The 14,759-nt window shown below is 48.6% G+C and overlaps 1 protein-coding gene across 11 annotated transcripts in view; it reads left to right on the forward strand.

Annotated features, from left to right (window-relative positions):
- The window catches only part of LOC121854164 (mitogen-activated protein kinase-binding protein 1-like), a 150,782-nt gene that overhangs the window by 89,403 nt on the left and 46,620 nt on the right, over positions 1-14,759 (forward strand). For all 11 annotated transcript variants that reach the window (XM_042348618.1, XM_042348613.1, XM_042348614.1 and 8 more), the window contains one exon: positions 14,502-14,593. In XM_042348618.1, coding sequence (XP_042204552.1) covers positions 14,502-14,593 — 92 coding nt within the window. The remainder of the gene's footprint in view (positions 1-14,501; positions 14,594-14,759) is intronic.

Consider the following 14,759-nt stretch of genomic DNA (forward strand, 5'->3'; position numbering starts at 1 on the left):
GTTAGGTGTGTGTGTGTGTGTGTGTGTGTGTGTGTGTGTGTGTTAGTTATTATATTGAGTTACGTAATAATACAAGAATGGTGAAAGATATTTAACGCCCACGTCTTCCCTTCCCTCCCTCCTTCACTCACGACCAACACGTCATTACTTGCAGGTGCAGCAGCCTCTCACGCCCACCTCCTTGCCTCACGTTAACTCACCCCATCTATCCTTGTTCATCCAAAGTAAACAATAAACCCAGTTGTAGACAGCATCACCACCATCCATTGTTTACATATATTATTGTTATTTTGAATCGTGTTTACATCCGTTGACGATATATATCTCTACATTTCAATTGATTAAAAATTTAATTGGTGCGCGTTTGTTGTGTATGTTATTTTGTATGTGTTTTTGAGCTTGTTTCTTTGTGTGCGTAGGTGAGTTTGTGTGTATGTGTGTGTATGTGTGCCTGTATATGCTTGTCTGTGGGGGGTGGTGTAGCGTGGACAGGTATAGTGGCAGGTGGGAGGCCATCACACCATGTAGGGGCGCCACCTGACACTGATGACAGGATTTATAACCAACAACAGATACTATCTCTCTCTCTCTCTCTCTGGGCGAGGATTCAGAGAGAGAGAGTCGAGGGCCACGGGGACGAGTTAACCACCTGAAGACGTTCCCTACTTAACACACCGTCTAAAAATAACAGCAAGATTGACCACGATAAGGAGACTCTTACCTTAACGAGATGCACCTTTGTTTTGCACCTGCCGGCCAGAACACTGTATAAAGGTGAGACTACTGTGGTAATTAGTCTCTGGTGCTAAGTGAACCTGTGTCTTCTTGCGGTATAGAGTCTCTGGGTTAGGTTGGGTTAGCGTTAGGTTAGGTTGTTGGTTGTTAGGTTAGGTTGTTGCGTTAGGTTGGTTAGGTTAGCGTAGGTTGGTTAGGTTAGGTTGGTTGGGTTGGTTGGTTAATCTTTAGGTGAAAATAAGTTAAGGTGGATATTCGTCGGTCAGTATTTCCACACACACACACACACACACACACCCCACACACACACACACACACACACACACACACACACACACACACACACACACACACACACACACACACACACACACACATCATTAATCCATCAGGTGTGTACGGAGTGTCACCGATTTGACCTCTGACCGAACACACACACACACACGTGATTACGGAGACGAACTTATTACTAGTTCATGCACCCCTTGGCTCACTCCACTCTCTCCTCCTTCTACTCTAACTCCTATCGTCAGCTGGGGGGGGTGAAAGCAAAGTGTGTGTGTGTGGAACTAAGTGTTTCATATAAAGTAAAGTAACTATTAGCAAGTGTCTCGTGTCAGCTGGCGTTCTTATTGTGTTATTGTTGTCTTGTTTGTGCTATGGTGTGGGATATAGTTCGTAATGATATATATATTGAGAATCATTTGCCACAAGTTTAGTCAATATGTTTCAGTGAGTATTTTATGATGTTGATTTTTGAGTGTGGCAAGAAGACATTTTCAGGATCTGTGTGTGTGGTGGTGTGGAGTTGGGTGTGTGGTGGTGGTGTGGTGGAGTGTGTGTGTGTGTGTGGTGGTGTGGTGAGTCTGTGTGTGGGTGGTGTGTATACTCTATAGGATGGACGCTGATTGGTGATGGTAAAGTGAAGCGGGCGTGAGGTGATGCAGGCACACACACACACACACACACACACACACACACACACTCTCACACACACACACACCTCTAACATGATACTATTGGGATCGTAGCCTCCAGTGTTAGTTTACCTGCTCCCTCCTTTTCCTCTCGCTCCTTTTCCCTCTCCCTCTCTCCTCTCTTTCTCCCCTCCTCTCTCCCCCCCCTCCACACACACTCTTTAGATTCCCACGGTTGGGTTTCTTTACCCAGTGAGGATAAAAAATAATAACACTTATGGTCCAGAGTCTTGGTGATGTCTTCTCTCTCTCTCTCTCTCTCTCTCTCTCTCTCTCTCTCTAGTGTTCATGACAGGCTAAGATGTGAACAACCTGTAAGGACCTTCACTACAGCCAGGAACTGTTTACATCTTCTGCTTCTCTTCCTCCCACTCTCATCATCGTCTTCTTCCTGTGTCATCATACTCCCTCCTCCTCTGCTTTCATCCTATTCATTCTCTTCATTGTCTTCCTTAACCGTTTTTTATCACGTGTCTTGGTTTAATTCTCATTCGTGTTGTAAAGTGTTGTCTTTGTGTTTTGTTTGTTTTCAAGTTAGTCGAGTCAATTTTTTTGTTTTCTTCCGTCTTTCTATTGTCTTCTGCCTTTCACATCCTCGCCATTCTTGTTTATAATCTCTCTCTCTCTCTCTCTCTCTCTCTCTCTCTCTCTCTCTCTCTCTGAGGTGAGAGGTGGGTCTCCAACATGGCCTCCACACAGCCTTCCTTCCCTTATGGATGCAGGTGATGGTGTTTGGCCCACCCCTCCTACCCGCCCCTCCCTCCTACCCCGCCTCCCCCTCCTACCCCACCCTCCCCTCCTCCCCCCCTCCCTCCTACCCGCCCACCTCTTACTCATGTTTTGTCTTCCTGTGTCTTTGTATGTGTTGTGTGTGTGTGTGTGTGTGAATGTATTTGTTTGTGTGTATATAATCGTGGCCCCTTCCAGTGTGTCGGGCCGTGTTCAGATGGGCAGTTATCGATTTAGATCCACCAACTAATGACCGGAGGTCGTTAGCATGACGAAAACTGACGAAGTGAACTGCGTGTCCAGAATACCCCTCTTGGTGGACCACTGAGCCTGGCACGTGTTGGGTAGTGTAGTGGAGGTCAATGGGCATTATTACTGAAACTAACGCCACAGTGACGAAGCTAATGGGGGAAGGTGGTGGTGGACATAGGCGGGCGTGGGGAGAATGTGTGTGTGTAGACAGGTGGATACAGGTGGGCGGGAGAATGTGTGTGTGTGTGTAGACAGGGTGGTGGTGGATACAGGCGGGCGTGGGAGAATGTGTGTGTGTAGACAGGGTGGTGGTGGTGGGTGGATACAGGCGGGCGTGGGAGAATGTGTGTGTGTGTAGACAGGGTGGTGGTGGATACAGGCGGGCGTGGGAGAAGATGGGGCTTCGTATCGTTAGTCTCCACGGGCGGGCAACTCCCCGTCTGTGACCTACACCTGAACCCAGACGGCGGCGGCGGAAGTGTTGACGGCACAAGATGAGAGGTTTATTTTGACTCTGGTATATCTAGGGAGGACATGATGGTGATTGTGTATAGTGTGAACAAGAGCGAGGGGTGAGGAATGGGTTATGAGGTGGTGGATGGGTGTGAACAAGAGCGAGGGGTGAGGAATGGGTTATGAGGTGGTGGATGGGTGTGAACAAGAGCGAGGGGTGAGGAATGGGTTATGAGGTGGTGGATGGGTGTGAACAAGAGCGAGGGGTGAGGAATGGGTTATGAGGTGGTGGATGGTGAACAAGAGCGAGGGGTGAGGAATGGTTATGAGGTGGTGGATGGGTGAACAAGAGCGAGGGGTGAGGAATGGGTTATGAGGTGGTGGATGGGAAGAGTTTAGAGTTGATGTTGTTATTGCGGTTATTGATGTTTGTTCCAGGTTGTAGAGAATTGTTTGTACCCTGTGTGTGTGTGTGTGTGTGTGTGTGTGTGTGTGTGTGTGTGTGTGTGTGTGTGTGTTCCCATACGGTGTGGTCATACGGAGGCGTGTCATGGCTGCGCTAATAAATCTTGTGTTGTTTTTTAATGGTATATTTTCCGTGTGTTTGCTGGCAACTGTAATTTTATATGAGTGAGGTGAAGAGGAGGGCAAGGGAGGGGGTATGGGGTGAAGGGGGGGGGCGTAGGGAGTCACTTAGGTAAACATCCTTAGCCTTGTTTATTCTCTTTAGTAATTCTAAGCACAGTCCAGGATGGAGCCGCGTCATCACAGGCAATTAAATCAACGTGCATGGCCTAACCTGGTAGTGGAGGACTAGTTAATTATATATGAGTAGCTCATCTTTTAGCTCTCCCTCCCTGTATACTTCCCTCCCTCCTTGTGTACTTCCCTCCTTCTCTCCCTCCCACCTTCCCTTCCTCCCTCTACTGGTGGCCACTTGTTAAGGAAGGGTCTGGCTGGGGTCCCGCCTGAAGGTATGAGAGTTAGCTGTGAAGGGTTGTGATCTCAAGCCTCCACGAAGGTTGGTTGAGGACCATGGCTGTCCTACCTGAGGTGCCACACTTTGTACCCACCTACAGTACACCAACCAGGTAAGGTATACAGTTACCCCTTCAGGTGTCCGTGTTATTACTTGGAAAAAAAACATCATTGAGGATTGTGTTTCACCTCTCGTAACTTATCTCTCGCCTGTGATTTGTGTTTTGTTTGGTAAATGTTAGTGATGGCGGGGCAGTATACCTGAACTAGAATATAAGATGAGAGGGTCGCCGGGTGTAATAAACAGAGGGCCTAGCCTGGGGTGGCGAGAGTCAGCTTCCAGGCCATTTGCTTATCTCAGGAGATCGGTCGATGGTATCTGGAGGGCTGCCAGTTTTACATACTGGAGGAGGAGGACGAGTGGCACCTGCAGCGGTCTGTTAATACGACTATCAGCCTGGGAGGGGAGGGGGCCTCTAGTCCCCACCATGAACCTGTTGCCCCGCTTATTATCACCACCTTCAGTGAGGCAGATAGTGGCATTCACTCAAGCAGGTGACTGCCACTCCGTATACGGCAGGCATTGACGTCACGGTGCAGCTGGCTGGGGGAGGACGGACCCCAGTGTTGGTGTAGCTCGTTGACGCACACAGGTGAGGTGGGACTCGACTTACTCTATATAACGGACATCTCTCCATATAGTCCGTTAGATGGAGATTTGACGGACCCTCGATATAACGGACTATCATCTGTGTGTAAAAGACAACTGAGAGGGTGTGCGAACGTCTGTCATACATAACATTTGAACACAGATAAAAACAACAACATAAGGAGTGTGGAATGTTTGTTTTTACTTTGTGGTCGGTGGTGCGGTGAAGGCAGGCAGCGGAGCAACATTAGTAGTTGGTTAATTAAATCCTCGAGGTTATGATGATTGCCTGGTAAGATAAACACGTAGAGTACCGGTAATTAATATAAAAGGTGTTACAGGTGTTGGTGTAAGTCTCAGGTGTTACAGGTGTTGGTGTAAGTCTCAGGTGTTACAGGTGTTGGTGTAAGTCTCAGGTGTTACAGGTGTTGGTGTAAGTCTCAGGTGTTACAGGTGGCAGGTGGAAGTCTCAGGTGTTGGTGTGTGTAAGTCCCAGGTGTTACAGGTAAGCTGGTGTGTAAGTCCCAGGTGTTACAGGTGTTGGTGTGTCCCAGGTGTTGCAGTCCCAGGTGCAGGTGTTGGTGTAAGTCTCAGGTGTTGGTGTAAGTCTCAGGTGTTACAGGTGTTGGTGTAAGTCTCAGGTGTTACAGGTGTTGGTGTAAATCTCAGGTGTTACAGGTGTTGGTGTGTCCCAGGTGTTACAGGTGTTGGGTAAGTCCCAGGTGTTACAGGTGTTGGTGTAGTCCCAGGTGTTGGCAGGTGTTGGTGTAAATCTCAGGTGTTACAGGTGTGTTGGTGTAAGTCTCAGGTGTTACAGGTGTTGGTGTAAGTCTCAGGTGTTACAGGTGTTGGTGTAAGTCTCAGGTGTTGGTGTAAGTCTCAGGTGTTGGTGTAAGTCTCAGGTGTTACAGGTGTTGGTGTAAGTCTCAGGTGTTACAGGTGTTGGTGTAAGTCTCAGGTGTTACAGGTGTTGGTGTAAGTCTCAGGTGTTACAGGTGTTGGTGTAAGTCTCGGGTGTTACAGGTGTTGGTGTAAGTCTCAGGTGTTACAGGTGTTGGTGTAAGTCTCAGGTGTTACAGGTGTTGGTGTAAGTCTCAGGTGTTACAGGTGTTGGTGCTCATAGACCTCGTGAACTAGATGATAGTTTTGTTTACATGTTATAAAAAAAAAAAATATTGGTGCTCAGATAATCCAGACCAACCAGGCGTGAATTATGGTCCGAACTGTGAACGACACACACACGAGAGTTACTCACCTGAGACGCGGGTAAAAACAGTGCTGGGAGTCGTGCGAACACAGTGACGAACCCGACCAGCTGACCCAAGTACTGCTGAGTCTGGCAAGGTGGTGGAGTGATGGTTGTTGGATGACTGTAAGAGTGAGTGGATGACTGTAAGAGTGAGTGGAGAAGGTGGCTGGTGGAGTGACTGTAAGAGAGTGAGTGGAGAACGTGTCGGAATGTTTGGTTTCCTCATAATACAGTTATCGGCCACGCTTAATACCACACGGAGTTGACGTCGGAATACTAATACGTATTTTGCGTCCCCTCCCCTCCCTCCCCCTCCTTCCCTTTCCTCCTTTCTCCCACATCTCCCTCCCCTCCCCTTCACCCTCCCCCTTCTTCCCCTCCCCATTCCCTTCCTCCCAGCCCCCCCTCCCCCCCATTCCTCCTCCGCCTCTCCCCTCACTACCTCTCCTCCCCACTACCTCCCTCCCCATTACCCCTCCCCACCACCTCCCCTTACTACTCTCTCCCCATTCACTTTACAGCAGCACAGCCTCCCTCAACTATACCCGGGGTCACAGCCTATATACACTACTGTACGCTTATCTCGGGCTCATTGTATAAGAGTATCGAGGCGAGACGCACCCTACCCACACACACTAGGTTCATCAGTTAGTTATATAAGGATCGTTATAGTCATCCCTCCCAAAAAAAAAACCTCTTGTGGGCTTCAGTCTTCCTTCTGACCTCATCCACCACCACTATCCATCTCGCCCTTATCGCTCGTATCCATCTACATCCACCAGCCTCGAGCCATCTGTTCTTCTCTCACCCATTACAGAATTGAGTTGGATTTACTAGATGTACTGTACTGTATAAATGCCCTCTAGGTGGTACAGTAACCTACAGGAGGTGTGAGCTACAGTAGGTGGTGGTGTGACGTCAGGTAGTGTGTTAGTGCCTCGGCGTGGGCCTCTCTCTTCTGGTCAGGTGAAAGTGATAGTTTAGGCCCTCCTCCCCCACGCACACACCCGGCACCTAGGTCTCTCTCACACACACACACACACCTGTGCCTTCCTTCACACCTTGGCCCTTTCTCTCACCTGCCCCTCACCTGCACCGTCTCTCACCTCACCTGGCTTACCTTCCTCTTACTTGCATCTTCTCTCTCACACCTTGGCTCTTTCTCTCACCTGCACCTCACCTGGCATACCTCCCTCAAGCTTTTCCCACAACAACAGCGTCACCTTCTCGGTATAGTGAGCCGCGGGGGACTCTTCTGTTCTCTGCAATATGTAAAACACCAACACGAGGAGTGAGTTTGTTTCAACTTCTAAGAATATGTTGTACCGTGTTGGGTTCACCTCAAGATTCGCCCCCTCTTCTTCCCTGAGTTTATTTCACATACCCTACCCTAACCTACACTACCCTAACCTAACCTAACCAACCCTTCCCTAACCTAACCTAACCTACCCTATCCTATCCTATCCTATCCTATCCTATCATATCATATCCTACCCTACCCTACCCTACCCTACCCTACCCTACCCTTTGATTTTGTCATTTTAAGTTTGGTGAGAGTTAGAGGTTGGTGACACTGTCCCCTTTACAGTTGATGTCCGTAAACAGGTCACTGGGTATGGGGAGGGGTTGAGGGGTGTGAGGGGAGGGGTCGAGGGGTGGGGAGGGGTTGAGGGGTGGGAGGGGGTTGAGGTGTGTGGGGAGGGGTTGAGGGGTAAGGGAGGGGTTGAGGGGTGTGGGGAGGGGTTGAGGGGGTGGGGTGGGGAGGGGTTGAGGGGTGTGGGGAGGGGTTGAGGGGTGTGTGGGGAGGGGTTGAGGGGTGTGTGGGGCCGTATGGTAGCCGGAGGAACATCTTTCATCTGTACCTCGTTATGTCGGCTTCCTGTTGTGACATCTGTTGGCCCTTCTATTGTGACGTCTGTTGGCCCTCCTGTTGTGACGACTGTTGAACTTTCTGTTGTGGTGGCTGTATTAAGGTTAGGTTGGTTGAAGTTACGTATGTTAGGGTATTTTAAACCTCAGGTGAAATATACTAGGTTGCCAAATCTTCAGGTGAGCCAAGAACACTCGTCACGGTGGATGTACTGAAACACACACCTTCGTCAGGAGGAATGGGGTGGTATTACCTTACAGCAGCAGGTGACAAGAAAGGTAATGGTCGAGTGATTACCTTATTTAAAGTGACACCAGCTGTTTTAAGTTTAACGTACGTGTGTGTGTGTGTGTGTGTGTTAGTGAGGGGTTTATTATTGTGTATGACGAGTGGTTGTTAGTATCCCTGACACACTTGTGGAATGATGGTAAGTGGTGGCTGTGTGTCGGTACTCGTGTAGGGTGGAGGGGGAGGTAGGGTAGGTGGAGGAGGAGGTAAGGTAAGTGGAGGAGGGGGGGGGGTAGACGGTCCTGGGGCGGTGGCGTGTGTCAGTACTAGTATTCTGCCCCTGGGTTGGTAGTGGTAGTTGGATTTGTGGTGGTTATGGTCCAGATGGTAATGGTGGTGCCCGAGGCTTAACTCCTGCCCTGTAATTATACCCAGCCCGTTCACCTCATTTGTCTCTCTCGCATACCCTGGCCTGTGTACACTCGTGCTGTGTGTGTATGTATGTATGTATGTATGTATGTATGTATGTATGTATGTATGTATGTGGGTTGACGTGTATATCAGATGGTGTTGACATAAAGTATAGGTGGTGTTAGCAATGTATTCCACTAGCCAGTCTGTCACCTGTCTTTATACCTTTCACGTTAATGAGCTCACCTGGCCCCTTCTCTTCCCTATCACGTATGAAAGACTCTCAGAACGCACCATTACGTATTTGACTTATAAACGATGACTTTCTCAACCATTGTAAAAAAAAAGTTGTGAAATTCTGTTCGTTCTTGTGTTAGATAAGGTAGTGTGAAGATCGTGACACACACACACACACACACACACACACTCTCTCTCTCTCTGACCAGCTGGGCGAGGTGCTAGCTAGGTTGTGGGAGTTGTGAAAGGCCCTACTCGACCAGGCCCCTACCCGACCAGGCCCCTACCCGACCAGGCCCCTACCCGACCAGGCCCCTACCCGACCAGGCCCCTACCCGACCCGGCCCCTACCCGACCAGGCCCCTACCCGACCCGGCCCCTACCCGACCAGGCCCCTACCCGACCCGACAAGCCATGCCATGCCACCTGTCTCATGCCCGCCCCACGTTTATGACACCGGGTAATCGTGTTGCCTTTGATGACTTGACTGATTGCTTGGACTGACGAAACTCCTCCAGGCTCTCATCATCGCCACCACTGACGATGTATGTTTGGAGGTCAGGTGCTTTGGGTGTTGATTAAAGGACCGTGTTGTTACCTAAGGCGAGAGGTGAACGTAGAGGAGCTTACTGGTAGTGTGAGTGAGTGAGGCTGGGGGAGGCGGAGTAAGTCAGTATAAGGGGAGGCAGCATAGTGTGAGTGAGTGAGGCTGGGGGAGGCGGAGTAAGTCAGTAGGGGAGGCAGAGTCAGTGGGGAGGCTGGGGGAGGTGGATAAGTCATAAGGTGTGGGAGTGAGTGAGGCTGGGGGAGGCGGAGTAAGTCAGTATAAGTGGAGGCAGCATAGTGTGAGTGAGTGAGGCTGGGGGAGGCGGAGTCAGTCAGTATAAGGGGAGGCAGCAGTCATTCATTGTCCAGGAACGGAACTTTAACTAAGCCACGGTAAGAGTTAATGAAGGTATTTAGTTATCATCAGCTTCTTAACAGTCGATCATGTCAGTTTTAACAAGTTGTGATGTTGTAATGATGATGTGCACGGTGTTGCATGAGCGTTATGGTGGGGGGGGGGGGGCCTGTACGGTAATTTGTGGGTTGGTTATTAGGAGGTGCGGTCTGCCCCTCTTCTTCACCTCCCTAAAACCCCTCAAATTCTCACCCTCCCACCCACCCCTCACTGTCGCCACTGAGTCAAGGACGGAACGTGTCGCTTTCATAAGGGCCACAGCCGCCCGGGACAGTAAAGTGTTGCAAGGTGTCCGATACAACGTTAAACGGAGGTGTAACTGGTGAATTATCTTGATCTAGGGATGTCTTCTTCAGCGGGTAGTGAGTTAATGCAGGTGTGTGTGTGTGTGTGTGTGTGGCAGACAAACATACATACAGAGATACTATCAGCAGCCCCGTGATGGACAGACAAGGTTGTCAGTAGGTGTTGGAGATGCCAGACACGTGTAAGGTGACTCTGGGAGGACCCTCATGATGGCCCCCCCATAACACTCCTTTGTGAGGTGTGTGCTGGAGCCTGGGTGTACACTGGACGTCATCACCTGCAGGGGGGGGGGGCGTCCAGGCTGTACCCACCTAACCCACTATGAATTAACGAGAAAATTATACATGAATGTTAAAATGATGTAATACCACTTAAATGTGCTTTAATTGTTTTTATGACTCACGAGATATTATGTCTCGGTGACACAGTTAAAGCCCTCCCCGCCCCCGGCATGACCCACTTGTAGTAAGCATAAATGTCACGTTACCAAATGTGGAATCAGATCTGCCGGGTGTTGTCAGGTTCCTCAGTGTGTGTTGTGTCAGGGAGAAGCTCTTATTACGCGGTGTGTGGCTCCCCATCCTGTCCTTACTTACCCTGCTCTGTCCTATCCTGCCTTTCCTTGCCCTGGGTATCTGATCCCTCTTATGTAACGCGTGTTGGCCAGTAACAGTAGTCCCCGTTAACCTTTCAGAGGGCAGTGGTGCCTCTGTCAGCTGGATAAAATCGTCCGGCTTCAACCAAAATGAAACGACTGTAGGGTTAACATCTTGAAACAGCTGGTCTTTATTTATTTGCTGTGTTTTGAAACCTTATCATATTTAACTTAGTTCTTAACAATTTCCCCTCCGTTTCTCCCCGGGCTGAGGGTGATGCAAGTGTTGAGACGTCTCTTATGTGGCCGCCTAGAGAATGAGTGAGTGAGTGTTGTGTGTTTCGTGATGGCGGTGTTGTGCCTCGAGTGAACAGTTTGTGTGTGTGGCGGGCGGGTGTGAGAACATCAATAGGTGTGGTGTAAGGTGGGTCCGCCCCGGTACAGGTTCATAACAGCGATAACCACTATCTGGGGACACGCTTCAGCACCCCGCCACCACCACGCCTCGCTCTCTTCTCCCGCCCACCAGCAGGTGTACACGTCCACCACTGTAGTTAAGGCTCGCTCTTAACTTAGCTCTGATCACTAGTCCAGGATCACATGGATGACTAAAGTGACTATTTGTATAAGTCGAGGAAATTAGGTAACATGTTATTAGTCTGTTATTTTCACAATGCTTTATCACCTAACTTTGATATTTGTCTCAGAAGTGTGGGGGAGTTTGGGGCTCTTGCTGCACTGACCACATTTATCACTAGCCAGCAGCCACCACGCGGGGTTTAATATCACTCCACTTCCCGGCGAGGCCTCCGGAATGTGTTACCGTAACACCCGGTGTGAGGACGTATACCTGAGTGACCCTGAACCAACCCTCCTCAGGTCATGTACACACTCAGTTGTGGTGCGGTGAACGCGTTACTTCCCTTCCTCCCTGGGGTAGTGTCACGCGCGCCAGTCACCAACGTTGACCCAAGCACGTTGTGGTACGGGACGCCAGCCAGACGGGGCCCCCTCCCGGCCTGACTCTTCGCCCGGGGTTGCGTAGTGTGGTTGGGGGGGGGGGGTTATGGGTCACTAGGCTGGGGTAAAGTAAAATTTATACCTTAAATCGCGCTAATGACCATTGTGCCTGTCCCCGCCCTACACAGACACCACGCCACACCCAGGCCACGCCCACACCCACCAGCCAGGTCACAGGTTACCGGGAGGCGAGTAATTAACGTTACACGCCTCTGGGGATCTAATGGACGTGTTTTCTGTCATATAAATGGAAAATAGTTATATATATATATCAGTAATTTTTATTGACCATGACGTGTTTTTGTGTGGACGTTCACGTGTTCCTGGCTGGTGAAGACGATGGTTAAGTGAGGATCTTTGCTTTATAAGATGGAAATTCTGAACCATGACTGACTGACTGACTGTATATATAGACAGGCTCTACCACTTGGAAATAGTAAGCAAGTAGAAGGCAGAGGCAACACACACACACACACACACACACACACACACACATGACACACTCACACAAGGAACAAACACATCGCTCAAACAAAGGCTTGTGTATGACCTGTAAACAAGAAGGTGGACAACAACAGATAAACAACAACAACAATGAGGTGTACGAGGAGCAGGGCAGAGCGTCAACAAGTAGGCTGGTGGGCGGGTGGGTGCAGGATCAAGCAGGCTGGCAGATTAATAACTCAATGTCTTCCCACCAGCACCACACGTCTCTTCCTTACCACGACACTCCACCCACGTGCTCGTATAGACACCCGTGATAACAAACAACGTGGGGAGTAAAACTAAATCTTCCATTATGTGTACAGTATCATTATCAAGTGTGTGTGTGTGTGTGTGTGTGTGTGTGTGTGTGTGTGTGTGGTTGGTTATTGATAATGATATTGAAACAGTTTATTTAGCCAGAAAAACACAGATACAGAGTGGATAATAATAACATGGTTGAGCCAGTTGAGATCCAGAGCTCTCTTGTATGCACCTGATATATACTATACCTGTACATTTATCTCAAGGAAGTATAATGTAACATAGTACACATAGCATGGTGGTAGTAAGAACATGTTACCACGGTTATCACTTCATTAATTTATTTTTTTTTACATCTGGGTTGTATTAAGGTGGAACAAGAGGGCAGAAGCTCTCAGTATCATGTCCTGTCGGCAAATATGATAATTCCAATGGTAATTTCTATCTATCTACACGACAGTTTCTGATATAATTGTTGTGTTGTGTTAAGACGTATAGAACAATGCTCTAGCGGTATGGAGCACTTCACTATAGGGACGCTACGTTTTATTATTTTATATGGGTAATAATAGACGATTTTATTCAGAAGATAGAGAGGCCTTCACATACTCCAGGTGTTAATATAGTACTGGATGTATTATGTTGATTTGCTCCAGTTCATGTGATGCACTACAGTCTCCAGCTAGTGGTGGTGATGAGGGAGTGTAGTGTAGGGTGAGGCGAGGCACATATGGTGAGGAGAGCACGTCACACAAGGCTGTACACACCCCATATTAAGGTGAAATATTCCACTCGTCAGGAAGTTAACAATAGCATGAGTGATGACCATAGATGTTTAAGGTGTGTGTGTGTGTGTGTGTGTACGTAAAACAGCCTTCAGTCGTGTGGCCGTGTTGTCGTCCACGCCAGACTCGCATCCTTCACCGATACCACTTTGAAATTCTGATGAACTGAGGAACCACCCGTACAAGGCCCCGGCGAGGAAGCAGATTTATGGCTCTACCTCAGCCACTTCTCTGTTGGGGTAATTTTTCAAGATATTCAGAAGGTCAGATTACCTGGCTACCTACAGATTACCTGGCTACCTACAGATTATTTGGTGACCTACAGATTGCTTGGTGACCTACAGATTACTTGGTGACCTACAGATTACTTGGCTACCTACAGATTACTTGGTGACCTACAGATTACTTGGTGACCTACAGATTACTTGGTGACCTACAGATTACTTGGTGACCTACAAATTACTTGGTGACCTACAGATTACTTGGCGACCTATTCATATTACCTGGTTACCTACAGATTACTATTATCCCAGATCGCTGCACTATATTTTTTAACAGTGGAGTGTTTATGGTGGTGTGAAGTGTGTTTAGTCGTCATTACCTGGCCACATCAGCGACTTTACGACCTTATATACATCAACACTGGTTTATGGACACGAGGAGAGGAGAGGGAGAAATAAGAACGATGGAGTAGACTGTTTAATAGTAGGTTACAATATCTACATAGGAACAGTATAGGAACTCAGGTGTGTTAGGTTACCTGGTTGATGTGACTTAATGATGCATTGAGTACGGTGGTAGTGGTGCTTCCTGTGCCCCCTGTACACCTCTTAACCTACGTGAGGGGGGACGTCATTGTGTATAGTATATAGCTGTGTGTGTGTGTGTGAGAGAGAGATAAGATAAGGGGTGTGGTGGGGGAGGGGGAGGATGTGTGGTGGGGTGGTAGGGGTCGGTAATAAGGTGGGGTGGGAGAGGGGGTGACTCGGTGGTGTTTGATGGTGAGGGACTTAAAGAATGCCGATGTACAGGGATTAAGAAGTGGAGGGCCTCGTGCTGTCTGTCTGTCTGTTATCTGTCATCTGTCCCTGTGATGATACGCCTTCCGCTCGGCTATAACCGCGTCTAAGATGTGTGTTGAATGTTTTGTTATGTCTTGTTATGCGTATAGTGATCTTCGTCTCCTTGTGTGTAGGTATAGAGTAATGAACTACAATATGCGTGTTAAAGTTAGTTATGGTTTATATGCACGGATATATTGTTGTTGTTAGTTATTACTTGTATAAATAACTAAATTACTAATGTTGTTGTTGTTACAGGTGAAGCTAGAGCGGGTGTTGGGACTGACGGTGCCCAGTAACGCTGCCCTCGACTGTGACCCACACACCGGCCAGGTCGCCTATCCTGCAGGGTGAGTACTGTTAACAGGTGTTGGCTACAGTATACCTCCTCCACTGCTGTAGTGTGTGTGTGTGTGTGTGTGTGTGTGTGTGTGTGTATTATTGTTGTTGTTGGTGTTATTGCTATTATTTTTATTATTGTTATTATTCCAGTCATTAATCAACTCAGGTGTATTA

This window comes from Homarus americanus, unplaced genomic scaffold (genome assembly GCF_018991925.1).
Source record: "Homarus americanus isolate GMGI-L3 unplaced genomic scaffold, GMGI_Hamer_2.0 scaffold13581, whole genome shotgun sequence".
NCBI lineage: Eukaryota > Metazoa > Arthropoda > Malacostraca > Decapoda > Nephropidae > Homarus > Homarus americanus.